This window comes from Malus sylvestris, chromosome 3 (assembly GCF_916048215.2).
Source record: "Malus sylvestris chromosome 3, drMalSylv7.2, whole genome shotgun sequence".
Classification (NCBI taxonomy): domain Eukaryota; kingdom Viridiplantae; phylum Streptophyta; class Magnoliopsida; order Rosales; family Rosaceae; genus Malus; species Malus sylvestris.
The window spans coordinates 20,197,621-20,220,339 of record NC_062262.1 but is presented as its reverse complement, the minus strand read 5'-3'; the positions used below and the strand labels follow the sequence as shown (position 1 = coordinate 20,220,339).

Below are 22,719 nucleotides of genomic sequence, written 5' to 3'. Positions count from 1 at the left end.
CTTCCAACTTTAGAAACTTCGGGTTCTAATTCTGAATTCTTTGTTCTTCACTTTCTTTTCTTCATTTCTTAAGCTCCCTTTGACCTTCAACTCGTCCATTTCATCCCAACCTTGTGTTCCAAGCATGTCCTTTTCAATCCAAGCTCACTTTTTGCTCCAAAAGCTCCAAATTGCATCATTTCATGTAATATGTCCTTTAAACCTGAAAACACATGAAAGTAGCTTAAAAGACTACTTTAACGAAGAAAACATAACGAAAATGCATAAGAACTAGCTAACTAAGGCGCATAAATATGCTCCTATCAAATTCCCCCACACTTAGCTTTTGCTAGTCCTCGAGCAAAACAAACAAAAGAAAGAAAACAAAACGAAACAAACTAACCAAAACAAAGCCTAAACCTTCCAACGTTTGCCTCAGGGATTTCCAATGCACATGACATGTTAAAGATTGTTATCCCCACATATTTGAGTCATCTTTACACAAGCACATACTTAATTAAAGCCACTACTCACTAGTTCACAAGTAATCAATTAAAACAATGCTTTGAATGTAGTAACATGCCTTAGAGAATTCCCTCAATTCCTTACAAGATATACACTCTATTTTCACTCAGATTTTCTAACTCCACACCCTACACTAGTCATATGTGAGAAGATTGATGTAGATATGACAACGAATGCTCACATATATGTATCACAAAGAACGCAATTTCTAGAGTTAAGAAGCATGTTTAGATATGATCTCATGAATGGAATGCTACTACTTAGATGCGAGAACCAGTGACACCATATGCTCATACCAAATTCAAACTCCACAGATTGAAACACATAACACTCAAGATAGAAGTTAAGGGTTGTAATGGGGCTCGGGGTATTGGTTAACAAGGAAAGGATAAGGAAAACAAACGTTCTTCAAGCGATAGTAAGCAAAGCAATGAAATTGAGACTTAGAATTCACTTAGATTGCAGAAATTAACTTTAACACACAAGGGGGATACTTAAACAACTCCTTAGGGTCAAATTCATTGTTTTGGACCCTTACTTCAACCAACAATACTTTGGAAGTCTTTGTCTCAACTTTTCAACTCTTTTTTTCATACTTCTCATACTCTTTCTTCATTTTTTTTCTTTTTCCACGAATTTTTTTTTTCTTTTTTTTTTCTTTTCTTTCCACACGTGCCTATGGCACACAAAATCACAAAAGAAATACTTCCCCCACACTTGTTTTCTGCCAACATAAATCAAAAGGAATTCAATTTGAATCATGCTTTACTATGCTTTAAGAACAAGTTATGGATGGTCCTAATCTAGGCTAGGTGAGGATAATGTGGGTTAACAACAACATAGGCTAAACAAGGCTCAACGGGGTTAAACTTAAACATAAAATGATATGGGATACACGGCAGTTTGGCTAAGGTGGTGGTAACTACACAACTTTATCTTGAATATGTGTTATGCAAATCAATAACATGCTTTGAATGAAATGGGCATGAGTTCTAGCATTTGGAACTAAATGATGAAACGCCTTCTAAATAGTAACCAAGCAAGGAATAATGAGATCATGCAACGACTTAGAAAACAAAGAATGCACAGATTTTAACTCTCCAAATAAACGTTTAGGCTCAAGTCTCACAAGGTTGTAGCGTTAGTTTGAGTTCCTTCCTTCAAGCATGTTACAAAAACTGATTTTTTTTCTTTTATGATTGCATGTGAATTCATAAGTTATAACCACAACCAAGCATAAACAAAGAGTAAATCAAACTTTCATCCATGTTAATCACTCTCTTTAACAGTCATGCACTTAAAAACCAAATCCTCATCATTGTGTTGGAAGGTACCCTAAGACACAAACAAACACACAAAAACAACTCTTTTTGGGTTTTTAAAACAAATTTTTCAAATTTTTATGTGATTTTCGGATTTTTACTTCAAAACACACTAAAACACACCAAAACTGCTCAAAAACACTTAAAAACAGCAAGGAACAAGTCTCCAAGTTAAGGGTGATAAAATCCCACGAATTTGCATTTAAAACACTTAGTTACCCCCCCATACTTAAATCAAACATTGTCCTCAATGTTTCAAGCATAAAATCACACTAAACAAAAAGAAACACACAAACAGCAACTAAAACAACTAAATAGGCAGATTCGAAATAAATAACAAAGTGAAGAGTTTAGGAACGCAAATCTGGAATTGAAGTAATTCCTTGGTCTTCCTTTGTTGAATTGCATGGGTTGCCTCCCAAGTAGCGCTTTCCTTAACGTGGTACAGCCGGACGAAAAACACAATCATGCCCCATTGGAGCCCACGGCATGGAGTGGGATCTCCTCCACAACCTGCCCCACAAAGTTCTTGTACATTGCATCCTTGAACGGAAATGGATAGTGATGTTTGTTGATGGGTGCGTTGTGTTGCCTAAGGTTCATGTTCATGCGCCCACCATCGGAGATTTGCTTGGGTGCCTGCACCAAAGAAGGAAACCACCTCTCAACTTTAATGGGAATTGGATTTGGACTAGGTGCCTTACCTTGGTGTTGTGATGAAGTGGCAGCAACATGAACTTTTTTTCTCATGGTGTTCTCGGCCACATTGGGTATCTTAAGGGCAGTGGCCGTGGGGTCCTTATGCTCTACTCCAATTCCCTCGTCTTGCATGGCTCTTGATGCAACCTTTGTGTTAGGGGCTGAATGGTCTGTCCCTATCTTTTCTATTGTATCCATAATACAACAAGAACGAACAACGTTAGGAGTCTCAATGGATTCAGAAATTTTAAAACAAATCATATCACCACCAAATGCCATAGTTACTTCTCCTTTGGCTACATCAATCTTGGTTTGAGCCGTTTTCATGAAAGGCCGTCCAAGGAGAATGGGCAATGAAGGAGGATGATCTGATTCATCCATCTCAAGAACATAGAAATCCGCCGGAAAGATCAAATGATTAACCTGCACCAAAACATCTTCCACAACTCCCTTTGGATATGCATTAGATCTATCGGCCAATTGTATGATTACACCATCATTTTTTAACTTGCCTAGGTTCATAGATGCATAAATTGAATATGGCATAACATTTATGGATGCACCTAAGTCTAACATGGCAGATTTGAACCTAGTATTACCAATGACACAAGGAATGGTGAAACTACCCGGATCTTTGAATTTAGGAGGTAGTTTACGTTGTATCATGGCAGACACATTCTCACTTACCTGTACCACTTCTTTCTCCCGAAAACGTTTCTTTGTTGTACAAAGCTTCTTCAAACACTTGGCGTACTTCGGGATTTGCTTGATTGCATCCAAGAGAGGTATGTTAACTTGAACCTTCCTAAATGTCTCTAGAACATCTTTTTCCTCCTCTTCATTCTTGAATTGCAAAAATCTGCTAGGAAAGGGCACATTGGGTGGAATAATGTTAGAATTAACCAAACTTGGACTCATCTTACCTAGGGTGGACAGATTGGATGGCTTAGGGGCCATGGGTGCTTGCGGCAAAGGTGGTGCTACCTTTGCCGTGAGTGGACTTGGTGTCTCCTCTTCATATTTCAACGTTTCATCCTCTTTGGGACCTGATTTTGGTGGTGTAGGACCTGCCCCAACTTCTTTTCCACTCTTTAGCATGATTGCATTGGCGGTTTCAAAACCTCCTTTTCGATTCGCAATGGTTGAACTAGGAAGCTTTCCTTGTTCTCTAAACTGCCCAACAAACTCCGCAATCTGCCCAATTTGCTTCTCCAATTGATCTACCCTAATGTTCGTGCTTTGCATTGCTTGGGTTTGCTTTTCCTGCCCATGAGTCAACTTGGTTAGTATCTTAAGAAGTGCATCATTGTCAAGAGACGTACCTGAGGCACTTGGGCCAGATTGTGGTTGGTTTTGATTGGGTGTGTACGGCTTGGTGAAGAACCCCGGGGGTTGTTGCCTAAAGCCTCCTTGGTTTTGAGGTTGTTGGGGCTCCCTCCACTTGAAATTTGGGTGGTCTCTCCAACCGGGATTATATGTGTTTGAATATGGATCGTTCCTTGGTTGGTTGTGACCTTGAAACCCAATTGCATGGGCGCTTTCCCATCCACCATTTTCAATCAACTGTGGACACTTTTCAGAGACATGTCCTTGGATGGAACATACGCCACATACAATTGGTCCTTGCATCTTCATGCCCTCGGCCATCTGAGACACAAGAGAAGTAAGATTAGCCAATTGTGAATGAAGATCGGAAGTTGTACTTACCTCATGTACTTGGTGCCGTGGGGGTCCCCTTTGGCCTACTCCCTCATATTGTTGAGCGTTCAACGCTCGATTAGAGATCAAGATCTTGGCAGCCATGGGTGTTTTGTCCACCAATGCTCCCCCCGCCGAAGCATCAAGCATTTGACGTTCTAGAGGTAGGAGACCCTCGTAGAAATATTGCAAAAGCAACTCCTCCTTCATCTGATGCTGTGGACAAGAAGCAACAAGTGATTTAAATCATTCATAATATGTAGGAAAAGACTCACCTTCTTCTTGCTGAATTCCGCTTATCTTTTTGCGTAGGAGGATGATGCGAGAAGTTGGAAAGAACTTCTCCAAGAACGCTCTCTTCATACTCTCCCAAGAAGTGACAGTGCCGGGAGCTAACTCGTATAACCAATTCTTGGCTTTATCCATCAAAGAGAATGGAAAAGCCTTCATCTTCAAGATACATCCGTCATACTAGAGCAAACCACTTCAAATTCTTTCAAATGTTTGTTAGGATCTTCCATGGACAAGCCATGGTATTTAGGAATATGATGAAGCAAACTTGACTTTAATTCAAACTCGTCCGTCTTGCCTTGGGCAGCCGTGGGGTATTGGATGCACAAGGGTGCGGCATTATCCAAACCTGAGGCGGAAAGCTCTTTGAGTGTACGGTTGTCCACCGCCATGCCTTGGACCTCTTTAAATATCCCTGCCGTGGCCTCCTCCTCTTCTTGTACGTTTTCTTCAAGGTCAGATTCGGAATTGGGTGGATGGTGTTCTTGCTGGTTTCTAGCTCTTCTCAATTTCCTCTCAAAGTCGTTGTCAAAATCCAAGATGTTCGCACGAATCGTTTGAGAGCTTCTAGTCATACACTAGTACCTAAGAAACAAGAAACAAAATTAGATCAGAAACTTAAACAAAATCAGAAACAAAGTGAAATAAAAGAAACAAAAACAATCCAAGGGATTAGCAAATTTGCTAATCCCCGGCAACGGCGCCAAAAATTTGATGCGAAATATATAAGCACACAAATTAAACCCTCTTTTGTCAAATTGTAGTAGAGATGACTAAAATCTGTGTAAGTAATGATTTTTAGCATGTCATGTGCATTGGAAATCCCTAAGACAATTGTTGGAAGGTCTAGGTTGTGTTTTGTTTTGTTTTGTTGTGCTCGAGGACTAGCAAAAGCTAAGTGTGGGGGAATTTGATAGGAGCATATTTATGTGACTTAATTAGCTTGTTTCCTTGCATTTACGTTGCTAGTACTTAGTAATTTTAGTATTTTAAGCTATTTTCGTGCAATTTTAGGTTTGAAGGACAAAGTATGCAAACATGTGCATTTTGGAGCCTTTTGGAGCAGTTTTGGGCATCAAATGGATTGCATATGCTTGGAGGTAAGAAGATGGACGAAATTGAAGATCAAATGAGCATAGGATTGAATGATGATGTGAAGAATTGGATTCAAGACAAATAAAGAACAAAGTGTTCAAAATTGGAAGCCAAAGTTTCTAAAGTTGGGAGTTTCTATTCTTAGAGGTTTCCATTCTTGATAGTTTCTATTCGTGGCTTGGAAGTTTCCTAATCTTTCCTCACCTATGTTCCAGCAACAAAGGGATTCCAAAACATATTAGGGCACTTAATTGGTTGTTCTAGAAACCCTAAACCTTCCCTAAAGTCCTTGCCGCACAAAAGCATCCTTTCTTTCCTATTTTCTGATCTTAAAACCACATTCCCTTTTATTCAAGCAACCAGCTGCACCTTTCCCCTCTTTCTTACCTATTTTCTGACCCAAAATTACATTCCCCTTTGTTCTAAAGCCTTGCCATACAAGGGGATAGGATTCTTACCTATTTTGTGCCTCAAAACACATTCCTAAATCTGTCCTACAATTTCTGCCGAATTTCCCCTTCCTTTTCTCTTTAATTCTTGCACCTTACTTGCCTATTTTCCATTGATTTCTGACTTTTAATTATAGGACAAAATAGCTAAGTTATTTCTTTCCCCAAAACTTATAAAAACCGTGCCCTAGCCCTATATAAAACCCCTTTATGCCGCAACTCTCTTCTCTTCTAATCAGCCATTCCACACTCCACCCTTCACTATAACCAACCTATATCCATCCACCACAACAAATCACCACAAAAACCTTCAACCATCCCTTGTGCCTGATATGAGCATATTTATGCGACTTAATTGGCTTGTTCTCGTGCATTTATGTTATGTTTTGTTAGCTATTTTAGTGTTTAAAGTTACTTTTGTGTGTTTTCAGATTCTAAAGGCAAAGTATGCATTTTGGAGCAAAATGGAGCTTGGAATGATTATCACATGCTTGGAGCAAAATGAATGGATGAATTGGAAACTTGAAGAAAGTAGGATTCCTAATCAACGAAGGATTCCTAATTGAAGAATGATTCCTAATCAACGAAGGATTCCTAATTGAAGATGGATTCCTAATCACTTGAGAAATCCTAGAAGAACAAGGATTCCTACTCCAAGAAGGATTCCTACTTGAAATAGGAAAGTTAAGCCAAGATTTCCTACTTTGGTTTGACCTTTCCTAAATGTTCCTAAGTTTTATCAACTTTGAAGGCATCCTAAGCATTCTAGGACATCAAATACACATTCCTTGCATAAAAACATACCTTGCCGCACCCCCTTAACCTTTCCTCTTCCTTGACGTGCAAGGGAAAGGGTCCTTTCCTTATTTTAAGCATTAAAACACATTCCTAATGTGTTTTAGGACCTTGCCGCATATCCCCTTGCCTTTCCTTTAATTTTTTGATTTGATTTCCTATTTCTAGAAGCTTTTGACTTAATTTCTGATTACCTACATAGCCTAGGGTTTTTAATTTCCTAATTCCTTTAAATAAACATCCTTGTGCAACCACAAAGATCCCCATTCACTCCCATTCACGCCAGAAACACCATCCCACTCTCTGCCGCACCTTTCCTTCACCATTCACCATATTTTCTGACCCAAAACCACCCTAGCCGTCCCATACACCTATCCCAGCCATAAACCCATCGTTCTACACCATCCATAACCCCCAAAACTCACCCATTCGTGTGTCGTAGCAAGGAGAAAGAAGGAAGGACTCTTGGATGCTCAAGCTTCATCGTTGGTGCATTCTAGGTGTAATTCGTTTTATGATTTCAATGTTTAATTTCTTTTCCTTTCGTTTTGCTATGAACATGAGTGGCTAAACCCCTATTGGTTAGGGGTGATTTCGAAGCCATGACTATGTGTGCAATTTGATTTGATAAATTCCAGTTATGAGTTCTTGAATCATGAATGCAATTGGCTTAACTGTGCGAGTAATAACTTATTTGTGTTTGTTAATTAGGGGTCGACACTTAATTGGCTTGCATGAATATGATGCTAGAATATAAGGTTGTTTCACATAATCGTCACACACTTATATTCATATGCAGTGAAGGTCGTTAGTCACGATCGCGTTAAGTCCAATTCCTAGCATGAGTGACATGATGTCATAGTTGCAAATGCTTTGTCAATGCTTATAGTTTTCATTGAACGTAATGATCTTTGATTGTATCTTTATTATGATGTCATGTAGGGAACTTTTGAGGAATGCTTTGGGTTGTCGAATGATGTCATCCAATCCAATAACACAAGGAAAACTTGAGAATTAACTAGTGATGTCATGGTTAATTTGGGGCATTGTCATTCATAATTCAATGAAGGAATAACTGGAAATCGAGTCGTTTGCATACTTGTCATGTGTGGAGAAAGAGCCTCTAACTAATCCATCATCCATTTAAAACCCCAAAATCGTTTTCAAATCTGTTTTTACTTTGCAATCTGTTTTGTCAGTTTATTTTCGTCCAAATCAAACCCCCATTTATTTTGAAGTCCTAAATTAGTTAGAAAGTATTTTGGTTTATGTTTTAAGTGTTTTGGTACAAGTTAAAACCCAAATTCGTCCAATTTGGTGCTTTGTGTTCAAAACTGCCCAGAAAGTGTTTTTAAGGCAGTTTTGAGTCTTTTGGTTGCTGTTTTGAGTTTTTGGTTTGTTTTAGTGTTTTAAACTTTAGTTTTGCATTCTTTGAGTCTAGTTTAGTGTTTTAAACTTTGTTTTTACGTTTTTAAGTCAGTTTTCAAGTGTTTAGCAATCCCTCCTAATCCCCGGTTTAGAACGATCCCTACTTACATACTTTACTACAATTGATAAAAAGAGGGTTTAATTTGTGTGTTTAATTATTTTACGCATCAAATTTTTGGCGCCGTTGCCGGGGATTAGCAACTTTGCTAATCCCTTGGATTGTTTTCTTTTCATCTATTTTAGTTTGTTGAAGTTTCTGACTTGTTTTGTTTCTTTGTTTTTAGGTACTAGTGCATGACTCAAAGTTCCCAACCTGTTCGTGAGCATATTTTGGACTTCGACGACGATTTCGAGAGAACTTTGAGGAGGAGGAGGAACCAACAAGAGTCTAACCCACCTAGCCCGGAACCTGACCTTGAAGAACAAGTTCTAGAAGAGGAGGAGGATCCCACGGCACAAGTGGGTGAAGAAGAGCAAGGTATGGCCATGGACAATCGTACACTGAAGGAGCTTTCCACCTCGGGATTGGATAATGTCGCACCCTTGTGTATCCAATATCCCATGGCTGCTCAAGGTAAAACCGAAGAGTTCGAGTTAAAGTCAAGTTTGCTCCACCACATTCCAAAGTTCCATGGGCTGTCCATGGAGGATCCGAACAAACATTTGAAAGAGTTTGAGGTGGTTTGCTCAAGCATGCCTCCGGTTAACGTTGACGAAATTATTTTGAAGATGAAGGCTTTTCCATTCTCTTTGATGGACAAAACCAAGGATTGGTTATACGAATTGGCTCCCGGAACAGTTACGTCTTGGTAGAGTATGAAGAGGGCATTTTTGGAGAAGTTCTTCCCAACTTCTCGAATCATCCTTCTTCGTAAAAAGATAAGCGGTATTCAGCAAGAGGAAGGTGAGTCTTTTCCCACCTATTATGAACGTTTTAAATCACTTGTTGCTTCTTCTCCACAGCATCAGATGAAGGAGGAACTACTTCTCCAATATTTTTACGAGGGGCTCCTACCACTAGAACGTCAAATGCTCGATGCCTCGGCGGGTGGAGCATTGGTAGACAAAACACCTATGGCTGCCAAGATCTTGATTGCTAATCGAGCGTTGAACGTGATGTGAAAATTAAGTTGACACACAAATTAAACCCTATTTATGACAATTGTAGTAATGATGCAAGTAGGGATCTTTCTAGACCGGGGATTAACTAGGGATGCTAATCAACACAAATAAGACTCAAAAACACTAAACTAGACTCTATAGACTCAAAACAGCAAATAACAACCAAAAAGACTCAATTCTAGACCTAACAAGTGACTTGGACGAAAATAGGACTTCAAAGACTCAAAAGACTTAAAAGAAACAAGTTTTGACTCTAAAAACAAGACTTAAAAGTAAGGGGTTTGGTTTTGACGAAAATTGAAATTTAAAACATAAACTTTGAAAACAAACTTTAACAAAAACGATTTTGATGAAATAGAATGGTGAAAGACTAGTTAGAGGGTTCCTTCTCCACACATGAAACATATGCATACGACTCGATTTCCAGTTCCTCTTTCAACAAAACATGAATGACAATGCCCCAAATTAACTAGATTGCACCAATTAATTCTCAGATTTCCCTAGATTCATTGAATTGAATGGAATACGCATTACAACCAAATTATTCTTATCAAGAGTCTCCTTCCTTCTCCTTTGCAAACTCACGGCACAAGAGGGATGTTTGGGTGAATGGTGTAGTGAAAATATGGTAGAGGGTGGTCACTAAATGGTGCAGCAAAGGATGGTATTTATAGGCTGAAATTCGCAGCCCCTATGTAGCAAAGGAAAAGGATTTAAAGGCCTAATTTGTATAGGATAATAACACACAATCCTTGAAGGAAAAGGTTAAGGCTTTTAGAAACCAAGGGGGAAAGGAATAATCAGGTTTCTAGAAGTTCTAGAAAGGTTTGGGGCGTCACTTTTGTAGGACAAGGGATAAGGCCTTCTAGAAAGGTTGTTTTGTGGCTGATTTCTAGAAAAACAAGGGATAAGGTGTGGCACCTTTGTAGGAAGGGATAAGGCTTATAGAAATCAGGTTTTAAGCATCCTAATATAGCTAGGAATCCTCCCAAGTAGCTGAAATATAGGTGGATTAGGATTAGGATAAGATAGGATAGGATTGGATAGGATAGGGTTTGGATAATGTTTTGGATAAGGTTTCTTCACTTGAGCTGATTCTTTGGCTTCAACTTCCCTTCTTCAAGTAGGAAACCTTGTTTGAGTAGGAAACTTCAATCTTCTAGGAATCCAACTTCAACTAGGAATCCAACTTCAACTAGGAATCCATCTTCAACTAGGAATCCATGTTTGACTAGGATTTCATCTTCAATTAAGCACTTTCCCACTTCAATTAGGAAACTTTTCTTCTTCAAGTCTTCAACTTTGAAACACAATCCTAGCTCTTCAATCCTTCAAATTCGTCCATTCTTTTTGCTCCACATGCATGAGCTCCATTCTAGCTCAATTTTGCTCCAAAATGCTCCAAATTGCATCTTTTTGCTTACTTTGTCCTTAAAACCTGAAAACACATGAAAATAGCTTAAAAGACTAACTTAACTAAGAAAACACAACATAAATGCATAAGAACTAGCTAACTAAGGTGCATAAATATGCTCCTATCAGAACGCTCAACAATACGAAGGAGTAGGCCAAAGAGGACCCCCACGGCAACATGTTCATGAGGTAAGTTCCACACCCGACATTCATTCACAATTAGCTAATCTTACTTCCATTGTTTCACAGATGTCCGAGGGAATGAAGATTCAAGGACCAATGGTGTGTGGTGTATGTTTTATCCAAGGACATGCCTCCAAAAAGTGTCCTCAACTCATTGAGAATGGTGGATGGGAGAGCGCGAATGCCATTGGATTTCAAAGCCAAAATCAACCGAGGAACGATCCATATTCCAATACCTACAATCCCGGTTGGAGAGACCACCGAAATTTCAAGTGGAGGGAGCCACAACAATCCCAACCGCAAGGAGGCTTTAAGCAACAACCCCTGGGTTTCTACACCAAACCATACGCAACCCCTCAAGTCCAACCACAATCTGCCCCAAATGCTTCAGGTACGTCTCTAGATAATGATGCACTTCTTAAGATACTAACCAAGTTATCTTAGGGGCAAGACGATCACACCCAAGCAATGCACAACACGAACATTAGGGTGGATCAATTGGAAAAGCAAATTGGGCAGATTGCAGATTTTGTAGGGAAGTTTCGAGACCAAGGCCAACTTCCTAGTTCTACCATTCCAAATCCGAAGGGAGGGTTTGAATCAGCCAAAGCGATCACCCTATGAAGTGGTAAGGAGGTTGGGGCAGGTTCTTCATCAAAAACAGGTCACAAAGAGGATGAAATGTTGCAAATGGAAGAGGAGGAATCAAGTCACCCCACGGCAAAGGTGGAAGTACCTTTGCCGCAAGTGTCCATGGCCCCTAAACCTTCAAATCTGTCCAATAAGGGTAAGAATGTGTTAAATTCAATTCCTACTAATGTTTTTCCTTTGAATGTCCCATTTCCTAGCAGATTTTTGCAATCAAAGAACGAAGAGGAGGAAAAAGATGTTCTAGAGACATTTAGAAAGGTGCATGTTGATAGGAGCATATTTATGCGACTTAGTTGGCTTGTTCTTGTGCATTTATGTCGTGTTTCCTTAGTTATTTTAATGTTTAAAGTCATTTTCATGTGTTTCAGATTTTAAGGACAAAGTAGGCAAGAAGATGCATTTTGGAGCATTTTGGAGCAAAATGGAGCTTGGAATGCATGTCACATATTTGGAACCAAGGTTTGGACGAAATTGAAGACTTAAAAAGGCTAAGAATGTGAAGAATTAGTGTACAAAGGATCAAGAACTCAGCCACAAAAGGACACACATCCTTGCCGTGCAATCCACATAGCATTCCCTTTGGATTCCCATGCATGCTTAATCATCCTTGTCCCCTAAAATATTTCTGATTTCATGCCTTAATACACTCAATTGCTGCATACCTCTTGTTCCCTTCACCCATCAGATTTCACACAACTTTCACAACCATTCCATGCACCAATTGATGCTCCATCATCCACATTTGGGATCCAATGCCGTGTGCAACACATGTTGCTGCACCTTTGACTAATTTCTGAAACATTTCACCTCCCCTTTTCATTTCCATGCAATGAACACAATCATTCATGCTCCCTAGCTGAAATACCACTCCATTTTACCCTCCATACTTTGCATCATTGCTCCATTTTCATCCTTGGACCATTGCACACCACAAATTCACCCTCCTTGCTGTGCATTTCCCCCACAGCCTAATCTGATTCTCTAGGGTTTTTGGGGCCTATATATACTTGTTTACAACCCTTGGCAAAGGGTTCAACCTCCCATATTCATCATTCATGCAGAAAATTCGTCCATACTCACCCTAGGCAGCAAAACACCCCAAAAACACCATTCTAGTGCCCAGAAAACATAACAGCCACTCCACCTTATTCCACCCTCTTTGCTGAGTTCTCTACCATCCTTCAACCATCAAACACTCCTCCATACTCACCCTAAACCTCTCCATACCATTCCCCATCCATTCTACACCATAAAACTACCCAAAACATCTTCACAACCCAATCTGCCGCAAGCAAAGAAGGGGACAGATTCACTACGATTGTTTGGCTATTCATTCTGAGTTGTTGAACGATTTTAGGTGTTTTCTATCTTATATTTCAATGTCTAATTCATGTAATCTTTTTTTTGCTTTGAGTATGATTAGCTAAATTCGTTTTGGCTAAGGGTGGATTCAAAACCATGATTATATATGTGAAATAAATTGATTACTCTCGGTTATCGTTGCATGAGTCGTGAATACAATTTGCTTAACCGTTTGATTTAGAACTTATTCTTGTATGTTGGTTGAGAGTGCACGCTTAATTTGCATACTTGAATTTGATGCTAGGATATAAGTTTGTTTCACCTAATCGTTATGAATTTATATTCGTAAGTAGTAAAGGTCGCTAGTCACGATCGTGTTAAGTAGATTCCTGGCAAGAGTATCATGCTTTTCATAGTTACGAATGCCTTGTCGATGCTTATGATTTCCAAAGAACGTAATGATTCTAACTTGTGTCTTTATCATGCTGTTCATATAAAGAACTTGTTGGGAATAATTTGTTTGCGATGCATATTCATCCAATTCAATGATTCTAGGGAAATCTAAAGGTTAATTTAAGCGGATCTAATTAACTTGGAGTGTCGAGGTTCATAACTTATTCAATTGATAACTGGAAATCGATTTAGGTTGCATATATTTCATGTGTGGAGAAGAACCCCTTAGCCATTCCATCATCCATTGATTCTTCATAACTTTGTATTACAATATGTTTCTCTTACAATCTGCCATTTAAGTTTATTTTCGTCCAAATCAAATCCCCAATTATTTTGAATTCCTAGATTAATTGGAAAGTGTGTTGGTTTATGTTTTTAAGTGTTTTGGTACTAGTTAAAACCCAAATTCGTCCAATTTGATGCTTTGTGTTCAAAACTGCCCAGAAAGTGTTTTTAAGGCAGTTTTGAATCTTTTGATTGCTGTTTTGAGTTTTTGGTTTGTTTTAGTATTTTAAACGTGAGTTTTGCATTCTTTGAGTCTAATCTAGTGCTTTAAACTTTGTTTTTACATTTCTAAGTCAGTTTTCAAGTGTTTAGCAATCCCTCCTAATCCCCGGTCTAGAACGATCCCTATTTACATACTTTGCTACAATTGATAAAAAGAGGGTTTAATTTTGTGTGTTAACTTATTTTTCATATCACATGTCAACATTCCCCTCCTTGATGCCATAAAGCAAATCCCGAAGTATGCCAAGTGTTTAATAAGCTTTGTACAACAAAGAAACGTGTCCAGGAGAAAGAAGTGGTACATGTAAGCGAGAATGTCTCCGCCATCTTGCAACGCAAACTACCCCCCAAATGCAAAGATCCGGGGAGTTTTACAATTCCGTGTGTCATTGGTAATACCCGTTTCACATCTGCCATGCTAGATTTAGGAGCATCTATTAATGTCATGCCATATTCTGTTTATGCATCTATGAATCTAGGAGCACTTAAACATGATGGTGTAATCATACAATTGGCCGATAGATCTAACACTTATCCAAAGGGAGTTTTGGAAGACGTTGATAGGAGCATATTTATGCGACTTAGTTGGCTTGTTCTTAAGCATTTATGTTGTTTTTCTTTAGTTATTTTAGTGTTTAAAGTCATTTTCGTGCAATTTCAGGTTTAGAGACGAAGTATGCAAAGAAGTGCAAAATGGAGCATTTTAGAGCAAAATTGAGCTGGAATGGAGTGTATGCTAATGGAGCACAAGGAATGGATGAGTTTGAAGGTCAAAGGAGCTTAAGAAATGAACAAATGAAAGTGAAGAACAAAGAATTCAGATTTGGAAACCAAAGTTTCTAAAGTTGGAAGTTTCTATTCTTGGAGGTTTCCATTTTCGAGAGTTTCTATTCTTGGCTTTGGGCTTTAGATGACCTAAACCCCAATTCCTTGTGGACCCTAACCCTAGCCGCACCTAGGCCTCTAGAATATCTGATTTCCATGCCTTGCAAGGCATTCTAGAAGGCCCATCTCTAAACCCTAACCCTAGCCGCACCTTAGGCCTTATTCCCACTAAAAATCTGATTGTTTTAACCTAATTTCTGGTGGATTTGGGCTTCTAGAAACCCTAATCTGATTGCTAGGGTTTTGAAGTGCCTATATATACTCATTAAACCCTTTTGGCCAGATATATCACCTCCCATATACATCATTCACGTCAGAAACAAAGAGGTTCTCTTTGCCGCACCTTTCCACCACCATATTCCATATTTTCTGCCCAAAATCATCCCTAGCCGCACCACCCATCAACCCTACACCTTTCCATACCATTCCCCATCCATTCTACACCATAAATACCACCCAAAACCTGTTCTAAAGTTCTCTGCCGTAGCAAGGAGGAAGGAGAATTCTTGGATGCGCTTGCTGCCAAGTTGGAGCGTTCTACGTGTTTTCTTTCTTTGGATTTTAATTTCTAAATTTATGTATCTTTGCTTTGCGAGTATGAGGAACTAAACCCCCCCTTGGCTAGGGGGGGGATTCGAAACCATGTTTATGCTTGCTATATGATTTGATTACTTCTAATTGCGTTTCATAAGTTGTGAATTCAATTTACTTATCTACAAGAATTAAAACTGATTTGTGTATGCTGGTTGAGGGTCGACACTTAATTTGCATGCATGAATTTGATGCTAGGATATAAGGAAATTTCACCTAATCGTTATGGACTTATATTCATAAGTAGTAAAGGTTGATGATCTCAATCGCGTTAAGCAAATTCTTGGCATAAGTTTCATGCAATCATAGTAACAAGTGCTTCGTCAATGCTTATGGTTTTCATAGAACTTAATGATTCTTGCTTGTATCTCTATTATGCAATCATGTAGGGGACTTGTGGGGAATGCTTTGGGTTGTCGTATGCAATCATCCAATTCAATAACGTTAGGAAAATCTGAAGGTTAATTTAAGCGGACCTAATTAACTTGGGGCGTTGAGAATTCATGGGTTATTGAAAAGCAATTGGAAATCGTTTTGAATGCAAGTATAACATGTGTGGAGATGAACCCCTTAGCTAGCTTTCTATCCATTCAATTCAATCAAATTCGTTTTAAAATCTGTTTTGATTTACAAGTTTATGTTTTGTTTTCAATTTCGTAAAAACCAAATCCCCCTTTGTTTTCAAGTGTCAAATTAGTTAGAGAGTGTGTTAGTTTGTGTTTTTAAGTGTTTTGAGTCAAGTTAAAACCTATTTTCGTCAAAATCTTGTTTAGAGTTCAAAACTGCCCAGAAAGTGGTTTTAAGGTAGTTTTGAGTGTTTTTGTGTTATTTTGAGTCTTTTGGTTTGTTTTGGTGTTTTAAGTTATAGTTTTACATTCTTTGAGTCTAGTTTAGTGTTTTAAACTTTGTTTTTACGTTTTTGAGTCAGTTTTCAAGTGATTTAGCAATCCCTCCTAATCCCCGGCCTAGAACGATCTCTACTTACATACTTACTACAATTGATAAAAAGAAGGTTAATTTGAGTGCTAGTTAATATCATATCAAATTTTGGCGCCGTTGCCGGGTATTAGCAACTTTGCTAATCCCTTGGATTGTTATTTTCGTTTTTCTTATTAGATCAGATTCTTATGTTATTTTGTTTCTTGTTTTAGGTACTTGTTTATGACTCGGAGTTCTAATCCGGTTCACGAACATATTTTAGACTTTGACGACGATTTTGAGCGTGAGTTGAGACGAAAGAGGAAGAACCCGGAACCTAGTGAATCAAGTGCAAGTTCCGAGTCCGTTTCTGAATTTGAAGAGGAAGTGGAAGACATGGCAGTGGACAACCGAACGATCAAGGAGCTTTCCGCTTCGGGATTGGATAATGCCGCACCTCTGTGTATCCAATACCCTAGGGCGGCTCCGGACAAAACTGCCGAGTTCGAATTGAAGTCAAGCTTGTTACATCACATTCCGAAGTACCATGGGCTGTCCATGGAAGATCCGAACAAGCACTTGAAGGAGTTTGAAGTCGTTTGCTCAAGCATGACTCCGGTGAACGTGGATGAGAGCATCTTGAAGATGAAGGCCTTTCCCTTTTCTCTCCTAGAGAAGGCGAAAGATTGGTTGTACGAATTGGCTCCCGGAACTGTCACATCATGGGAGAGCATGAAACGAGCTTTCTTGGAGAAGTTTTTTTCCAACTTCTCGAGTTATTCTCCTACGAAAAAGGATAAGTGGAATTCAACAAGAAGAAGGTGAGTCTTTTCCTACATACTATGAACGTTTTAAATCTCTTGTTGCTTCTTGTCCACAGCATCAAATGCGGAGCTTCTTCTGCAATACTTCTACGAGGGACTTCTACCAATCGAACGACAAATGCTAGATGCCTCGGCGGGAGGAGCGTTGGTGGACAAGACCCCTACGGCAGCAAAGACTTTGATTGCCAATCGAGCGTTGAACGCTCAACAATACGAAGGTGTTGGACAAAGAGGCACCACACGGCAACACCAAGTGAATGAGGTAAGTGCCATAACCGAACTTCAAAATCAAATGGCTAACCTTACTACTTTGCTTTCTCAGGTTGTGGAAGGGCCAAAAGTTCAAAATGTAAGTGCGTGTGGCGTATGTTCCATGCAAGGACACCCTACGGACAAGTGCCCACAACTGATTGAGAACGGAGGGTGGGAGACCCTAAATGCCGTGGGATATGGCAACGAATACCAATCACGTGGTGATCCGTTTTCCAATACTTACAATCCCGGTTGGCGTGATCATCCGAATTTCAAATGGCGAGACCCCCAACAAGGCCAACAACAAGATGGATTTAGGCAACAACCCCCGGGTTTCTATCAAAAGCCGTTGGCACCACCACAAGCCCAAGCACAACCTGCCCAAAGCAATGCAGGTAATTCAAGTGATAATGATAAGATTTTTCAATTACTTACTACTTTGACGCAGGAAGTCCAAACTCAAAACAAATAGAGGCAAAGCCAAGACAAGAGGGTGGACAACTTGGAGAAGCAAGTGGGACAAATTGCCGAGTTCATGGGGCAATTTCGTGAGCAAGGAAGGTGATGCGAAATAGATAAGCACACAAATTAAACCCTCTTTTTGTCAAATTGTAGCAAAGATGTAAGTAGGGATCGTTCTAGACCGGGGATTAGGAGGGATTGCTAAACACTTGGAAACTGACTTAAAAACTCAAAAACAAAGTTTAAAACACTAAACTAGACTCAAAGAATGCAAAACTAAAGGTTAAAACACTTAAACAAACCTAAAACTCAAAACAGCAACTAGAAGGCTCAAAACTGCCTAAAAACCACTTTCTGGGCAGTTTTGAGCACCTACACTAATTTGGACGAAATTTGATGAAAACTTGAATCAAAATACTTAGAAACACAAATCAAAACACTTTCTAACTAATCTAAGACTTCAAATGAAAGGGGGATTTGTTTTGGACGAAAATTTAACACAAAACAGAAACTTGAAACTAAACAGATTGTAAAAACGATTTTGGTGAAATAGATGGATAAAAGGCTAGTTAGGAGGTTCTTCTCCACACATGTCACACTTGCAAACAAAACGATTTTCAGTTGTTCTTCCAATAAATTATAAATACTCAACGCCCCAGATTAACCGTGAATTGCACTAATTAACCCTCAGTTTTTCCATAAGTTATCAAGTTGGATGATTGCATACGACAACCCAAAACATTCCCTACAAGTTCCCTACATGAATTGCATAATAGAGATACAAGCAAGAATCATTACGTTCTATGAAAAACATAAGCATTGACGAAGCATTTGTTACTATGAATTGCATGAAACTTATGCTAAGAATTCATTCAACGCGATCGTTTCAAGCGATCTTCACTACTTGTGATTATAAGATTGTAACTATTAGGTGAAACTCCCTCATAATCTAGCATCATATTCATGCATGAAAACTAAGCGTGCACTCTCAATCAACATACACAAATAAATTATCAATAAAATAGATGAACGAATTGAATCCACAACTTATGAAATAACAACTGAATGTAATCGGATCAAATTGCAAGCATGTACATGGTTTCGAATTACCCCCCAACCAAGGGGGTTTAGTTCCTCATACTCACAACATAAAGTTTATTGAATTGAAACATCGAAGACATAAGAAAGATCACACCTAAAAATTCCAGCAATCTAAATTGCACAGCAGGAACATCTAAGAACCTTCCTCCTCTTCCTTGGTTGCGGCACAGGGGTTTGTGATGGTTTTTGGGGGTTATGGATGGTGTAGAATGGTGGAAAAGTGTGTAGGATAGGTGTATGGGACGGCTAGAGTGGTTTTGGGTCAGAAAATATGGTGAATGATGAAGGATAGGTGCTGTTGAAGATGGGGAATGGTTTCTGGCGTGAAGGATTAATTTCTGGATTATGGAGAGGGTGATAGTGTGCGGCTAGGTGTAAAAATACATATATATAGACACCTAAAACCCTAAATAAATCAGATTGGGCTAAGGTTAGGTGCGGCTACTTAAGTGGACTAGGGTTTAGGGTTTGTAAAATAGGGCTTCTAGGTGGAAAGGTGCGGCTTGGGTTTAGGAGGAATGGGCTAGGGTTTAACATGGCAGATTTTAGATGATTAGGCCCTAGTGTTCGGCATGGGTTGAAGGTCCACAAGGAAATTTGGGTTTAGGTCATCTAAAAGCCCAACGCCAAGAATAGAAACTCTCGAAAATGGAAACCTCCAAGAATAGAAACTTCCAACTTTTAGAAACTTTGGTTGCCAATTCCGATTTAGGAAAGATCGACCCAAAATGGAAACTTTTAGGCTTAGCTTTCCTACTTCAAGTAGGAAACCTCAAATCTTCAAATCTTCAATTCCATCCCAACCTTGTGTTCCAAGCATGTCCTTTTTAATCCAATCTCACATTTTGCTCCAAAAGCTCCAAATTGCATCATTTCATGTAATATGTCCTTTAAACCTGAAAACACATGAAAGTAGCTTAAAAGACTACTTTAACGAAGAAAACATAACAAAGATGCATAAGAACTAGCTAACTAAGGCGCATAAATATGCTCCTATCAAATTCCCCCACACTTAGCTTTTGCTAGTCCTCGAGCAAAACAAACAAAAGAAAGGAAACAGAACGAAACCAACTACCCAAAACAAAACCTAAACCTTCCAACGTTTGCCTCAGGGATTTCCAATGCACATGACATGTTAAAGATTGTTATCCCCACAGATTTGAGTCATCTTTACACAAGCACATACTTAATTAAAGCCACCACTTACTAATTCACAAGTAATCAATCAAAACAACGCTTTGAATGTAGTAACATGCCTTAGAGAATTCCCTCAATTCCTTACAAGATATACACTCTATTTTCACTCAGATTTTCTAACTCCACACCCTACACTAGTCATATGTGAGAAGATTGATGTAGAAATGAAACGAATGCTCACATATATGTATCACAAAGAACGCAATTTCTAGAGTTAAGAAGCATGTTTAGATATGATCTCATGAATGGAATGCTACTACTTAGATGCGAGAACCAGTGACACCATATGCTCATACCAAATTCAAACTCCACAAATTGAAACACATAACACTCAAGATAGAAGTTAAGGGTTGTAACGGGGCTTGGGGTGTTGGTTAACAAGGAAAGGATAAGGAAAACAAACGTTCTTCAAGCAATAGTAAGCAAAGCAATGAAATTGAGACTTAGAATTCACTTAGAGTGCAGAAATTAACTTTAAAACACAAGGGAAAGATTTAAACAACTCCTTAGGGCCGAATTCATTGTTTTGGACCCTTACTTCAACAAACAATACTTTGGAACTCTTTTTCTCAACTTTTCAACTCTTTTTCACACTTTTCATATTTTTTCTCTTCATTTTTTTCTTTTTCCACGAACAAGGGTTTGGATGGTCCTAAACTAGTTTTCTGCCAACATAAATCAAAAGGAATTCAATTTGAATCATGCTTTACTACGCTTTAAGAACAAGGGTTTGGATGGTCCTAAACTAGGCTAGGTGAGGAAAACATGGGTTAACAAATAACGAAGGCTAACAAGGCTCAATGGGGTTAAAACCTACAAATCACAATGACATAGGGCACCCGGCTTTTTGGCTAAGGTGGTGGTCACTACACAACTTCATCTTGAATATGTGTTATGCACATCAATAACATGCTTTGAATGAAATGGGCATGAGTTCTAGCATTTGGAACTAAATGATGAAACGCCTTCTAAGTAGCACCCAAGCAAAGAATAATGAGATCATGCAACGACTTAGAAAACAAAGAATGCACAGAGTTTAACTCTCCAAATAAACGTTTAGGCTCAAGTCTTACAAGGTTGTAGCGTTAGTTTGAGTTTCTTCCTTCAAGCATGTTACAAAAACTAATTTTTTTCTTTTATGATTGCATGTGAATTCATAAGTTATAACCACAACTAAGCATAACAAAGAGTAAATCAAACTTTCATCCATGTTAATCACTCTCTTTAACAGCCATGTAATTACAAACCGAATCCTCATCATTGTGTTGGAAGGTACCCTAAGACACAAACAAACACACAAAAACAACTCTTTTTGGGTTTTTAAAACAAATTTTTAAATTTTTTATGTAATTTTCGGATTTTTACTTCAAAACACACTAAAACACATCAAAACTGCTCAAAAACACTTAAAAACAGCAAGGAACAAGTCTTCAAGTTTAGGGTGATAAAATCCCACGAATTTGCATCTAAAACACTTAGTTACCCCCCCCACACTTAAATCAAACATTGTCCTCAATGTTTCAAGCATAAAATCAAACTAACCAAAAAGAAACATAAAACAGCAAGTAAAACAACTAAATAGGCAGATTCAAAATAAACAACAAAGAGAAGGGTTTAGGAACGCAAATCTGGAATTGGAGTGATTCCTTGGGCTTCCTTTGTTGAATTGCATGGGTTGCCTCCCAAGTAGCGCTTTCTTTAACGTCGTACAGCCGGACGAAAAGCCCTTTTATTCTCCATTTGTGCTCACGGCACCCAAAGAAATATCCTCCACGGTTTGTTCAACAAAGTTCTCATAATATGGCTTCAAACGGTGTCCGTTCACTCGGAATTCATGACCTGTTTTGAGACTTTGAATCTGGATGGCACCATAAGAAGATATGTTAGTAATAACAAACGGTCCAATCCACTTAGAACGTAACTTACCGGGAAACAACCGTAACCGGGAATTGAACAATAGCACTTTCTGCCCAATTGAGAATGATTTCCCACGGATCATGTTGTCATGGAAAGCTTTGGTCTTTTGCTTGTAAATGCTTGCATTATCGTACGCCTCAAGCCGTATCTCATCAAGCTCATTCAATTGCAATCTCCTTTGACTTCCTGCTTCCTCGAGGTTCATGTTAAATCTCTTAATGGCCCAAAGTGCTTTGTGCTCCAATTCAACAGGAAGATGGCACGCCTTGCCATAGACAAGTCGGAAGGGGGACATCCCAATGGGGGTTTTGTACGCCGTACGATATGCCCAAAGTGCGTCATCAAGTCGTAGACTCCAATCCTTCCTCGTTGGCCCAACGGTCTTCTCTAGGATTTGCTTGATCTCACGGTTGGAAACCTCGGCTTGCCCATTAGTTTGAGGATGGTAAGGTGTAGAAACCTTATGGGTGACACTGTATTTCCTCAATAACGCTTCAATGGTCCGATTGCAAAAGTGTGACCCTCCGTCACTAATGATCACTCGTGGCATTCCGAACCTTGCAAAAATGTTAGTTCTAATAAAATCTGCAACCACTTTAGAATCATTAGTTCGGGTGGCCTTTGCTTCCACCCACTTCGACACATAATCAACCGCAAGCA

The 22,719-nt window shown here is 39.0% G+C and overlaps 1 protein-coding gene and 1 long non-coding RNA gene across 2 annotated transcripts in view; one reads left to right on the top strand and one right to left on the bottom strand.

Annotated features, from left to right (window-relative positions):
* The window catches only part of LOC126616172 (uncharacterized), a 51,457-nt gene extending 39,330 nt beyond the window's left edge, over window positions 1-12,127 (top strand). The window contains exon 2 of the mRNA XM_050284185.1: window positions 12,019-12,127. Within this exon, the coding sequence (XP_050140142.1) occupies window positions 12,019-12,125 (107 nt within the window). The 3' untranslated portion in view covers window positions 12,126-12,127. The remainder of the gene's footprint in view (window positions 1-12,018) is intronic.
* On the bottom strand, window positions 1,112-21,634 carry LOC126616178 (uncharacterized). Its single transcript, XR_007621052.1, has 2 exons — window positions 21,362-21,634; window positions 1,112-1,782 (listed from the first exon to the last, which is right to left on the bottom strand). It is a non-coding gene; the product is annotated as an uncharacterized LOC126616178 (long non-coding RNA).
* Window positions 21,635-22,719: the final 1,085 nt, after the last annotated feature.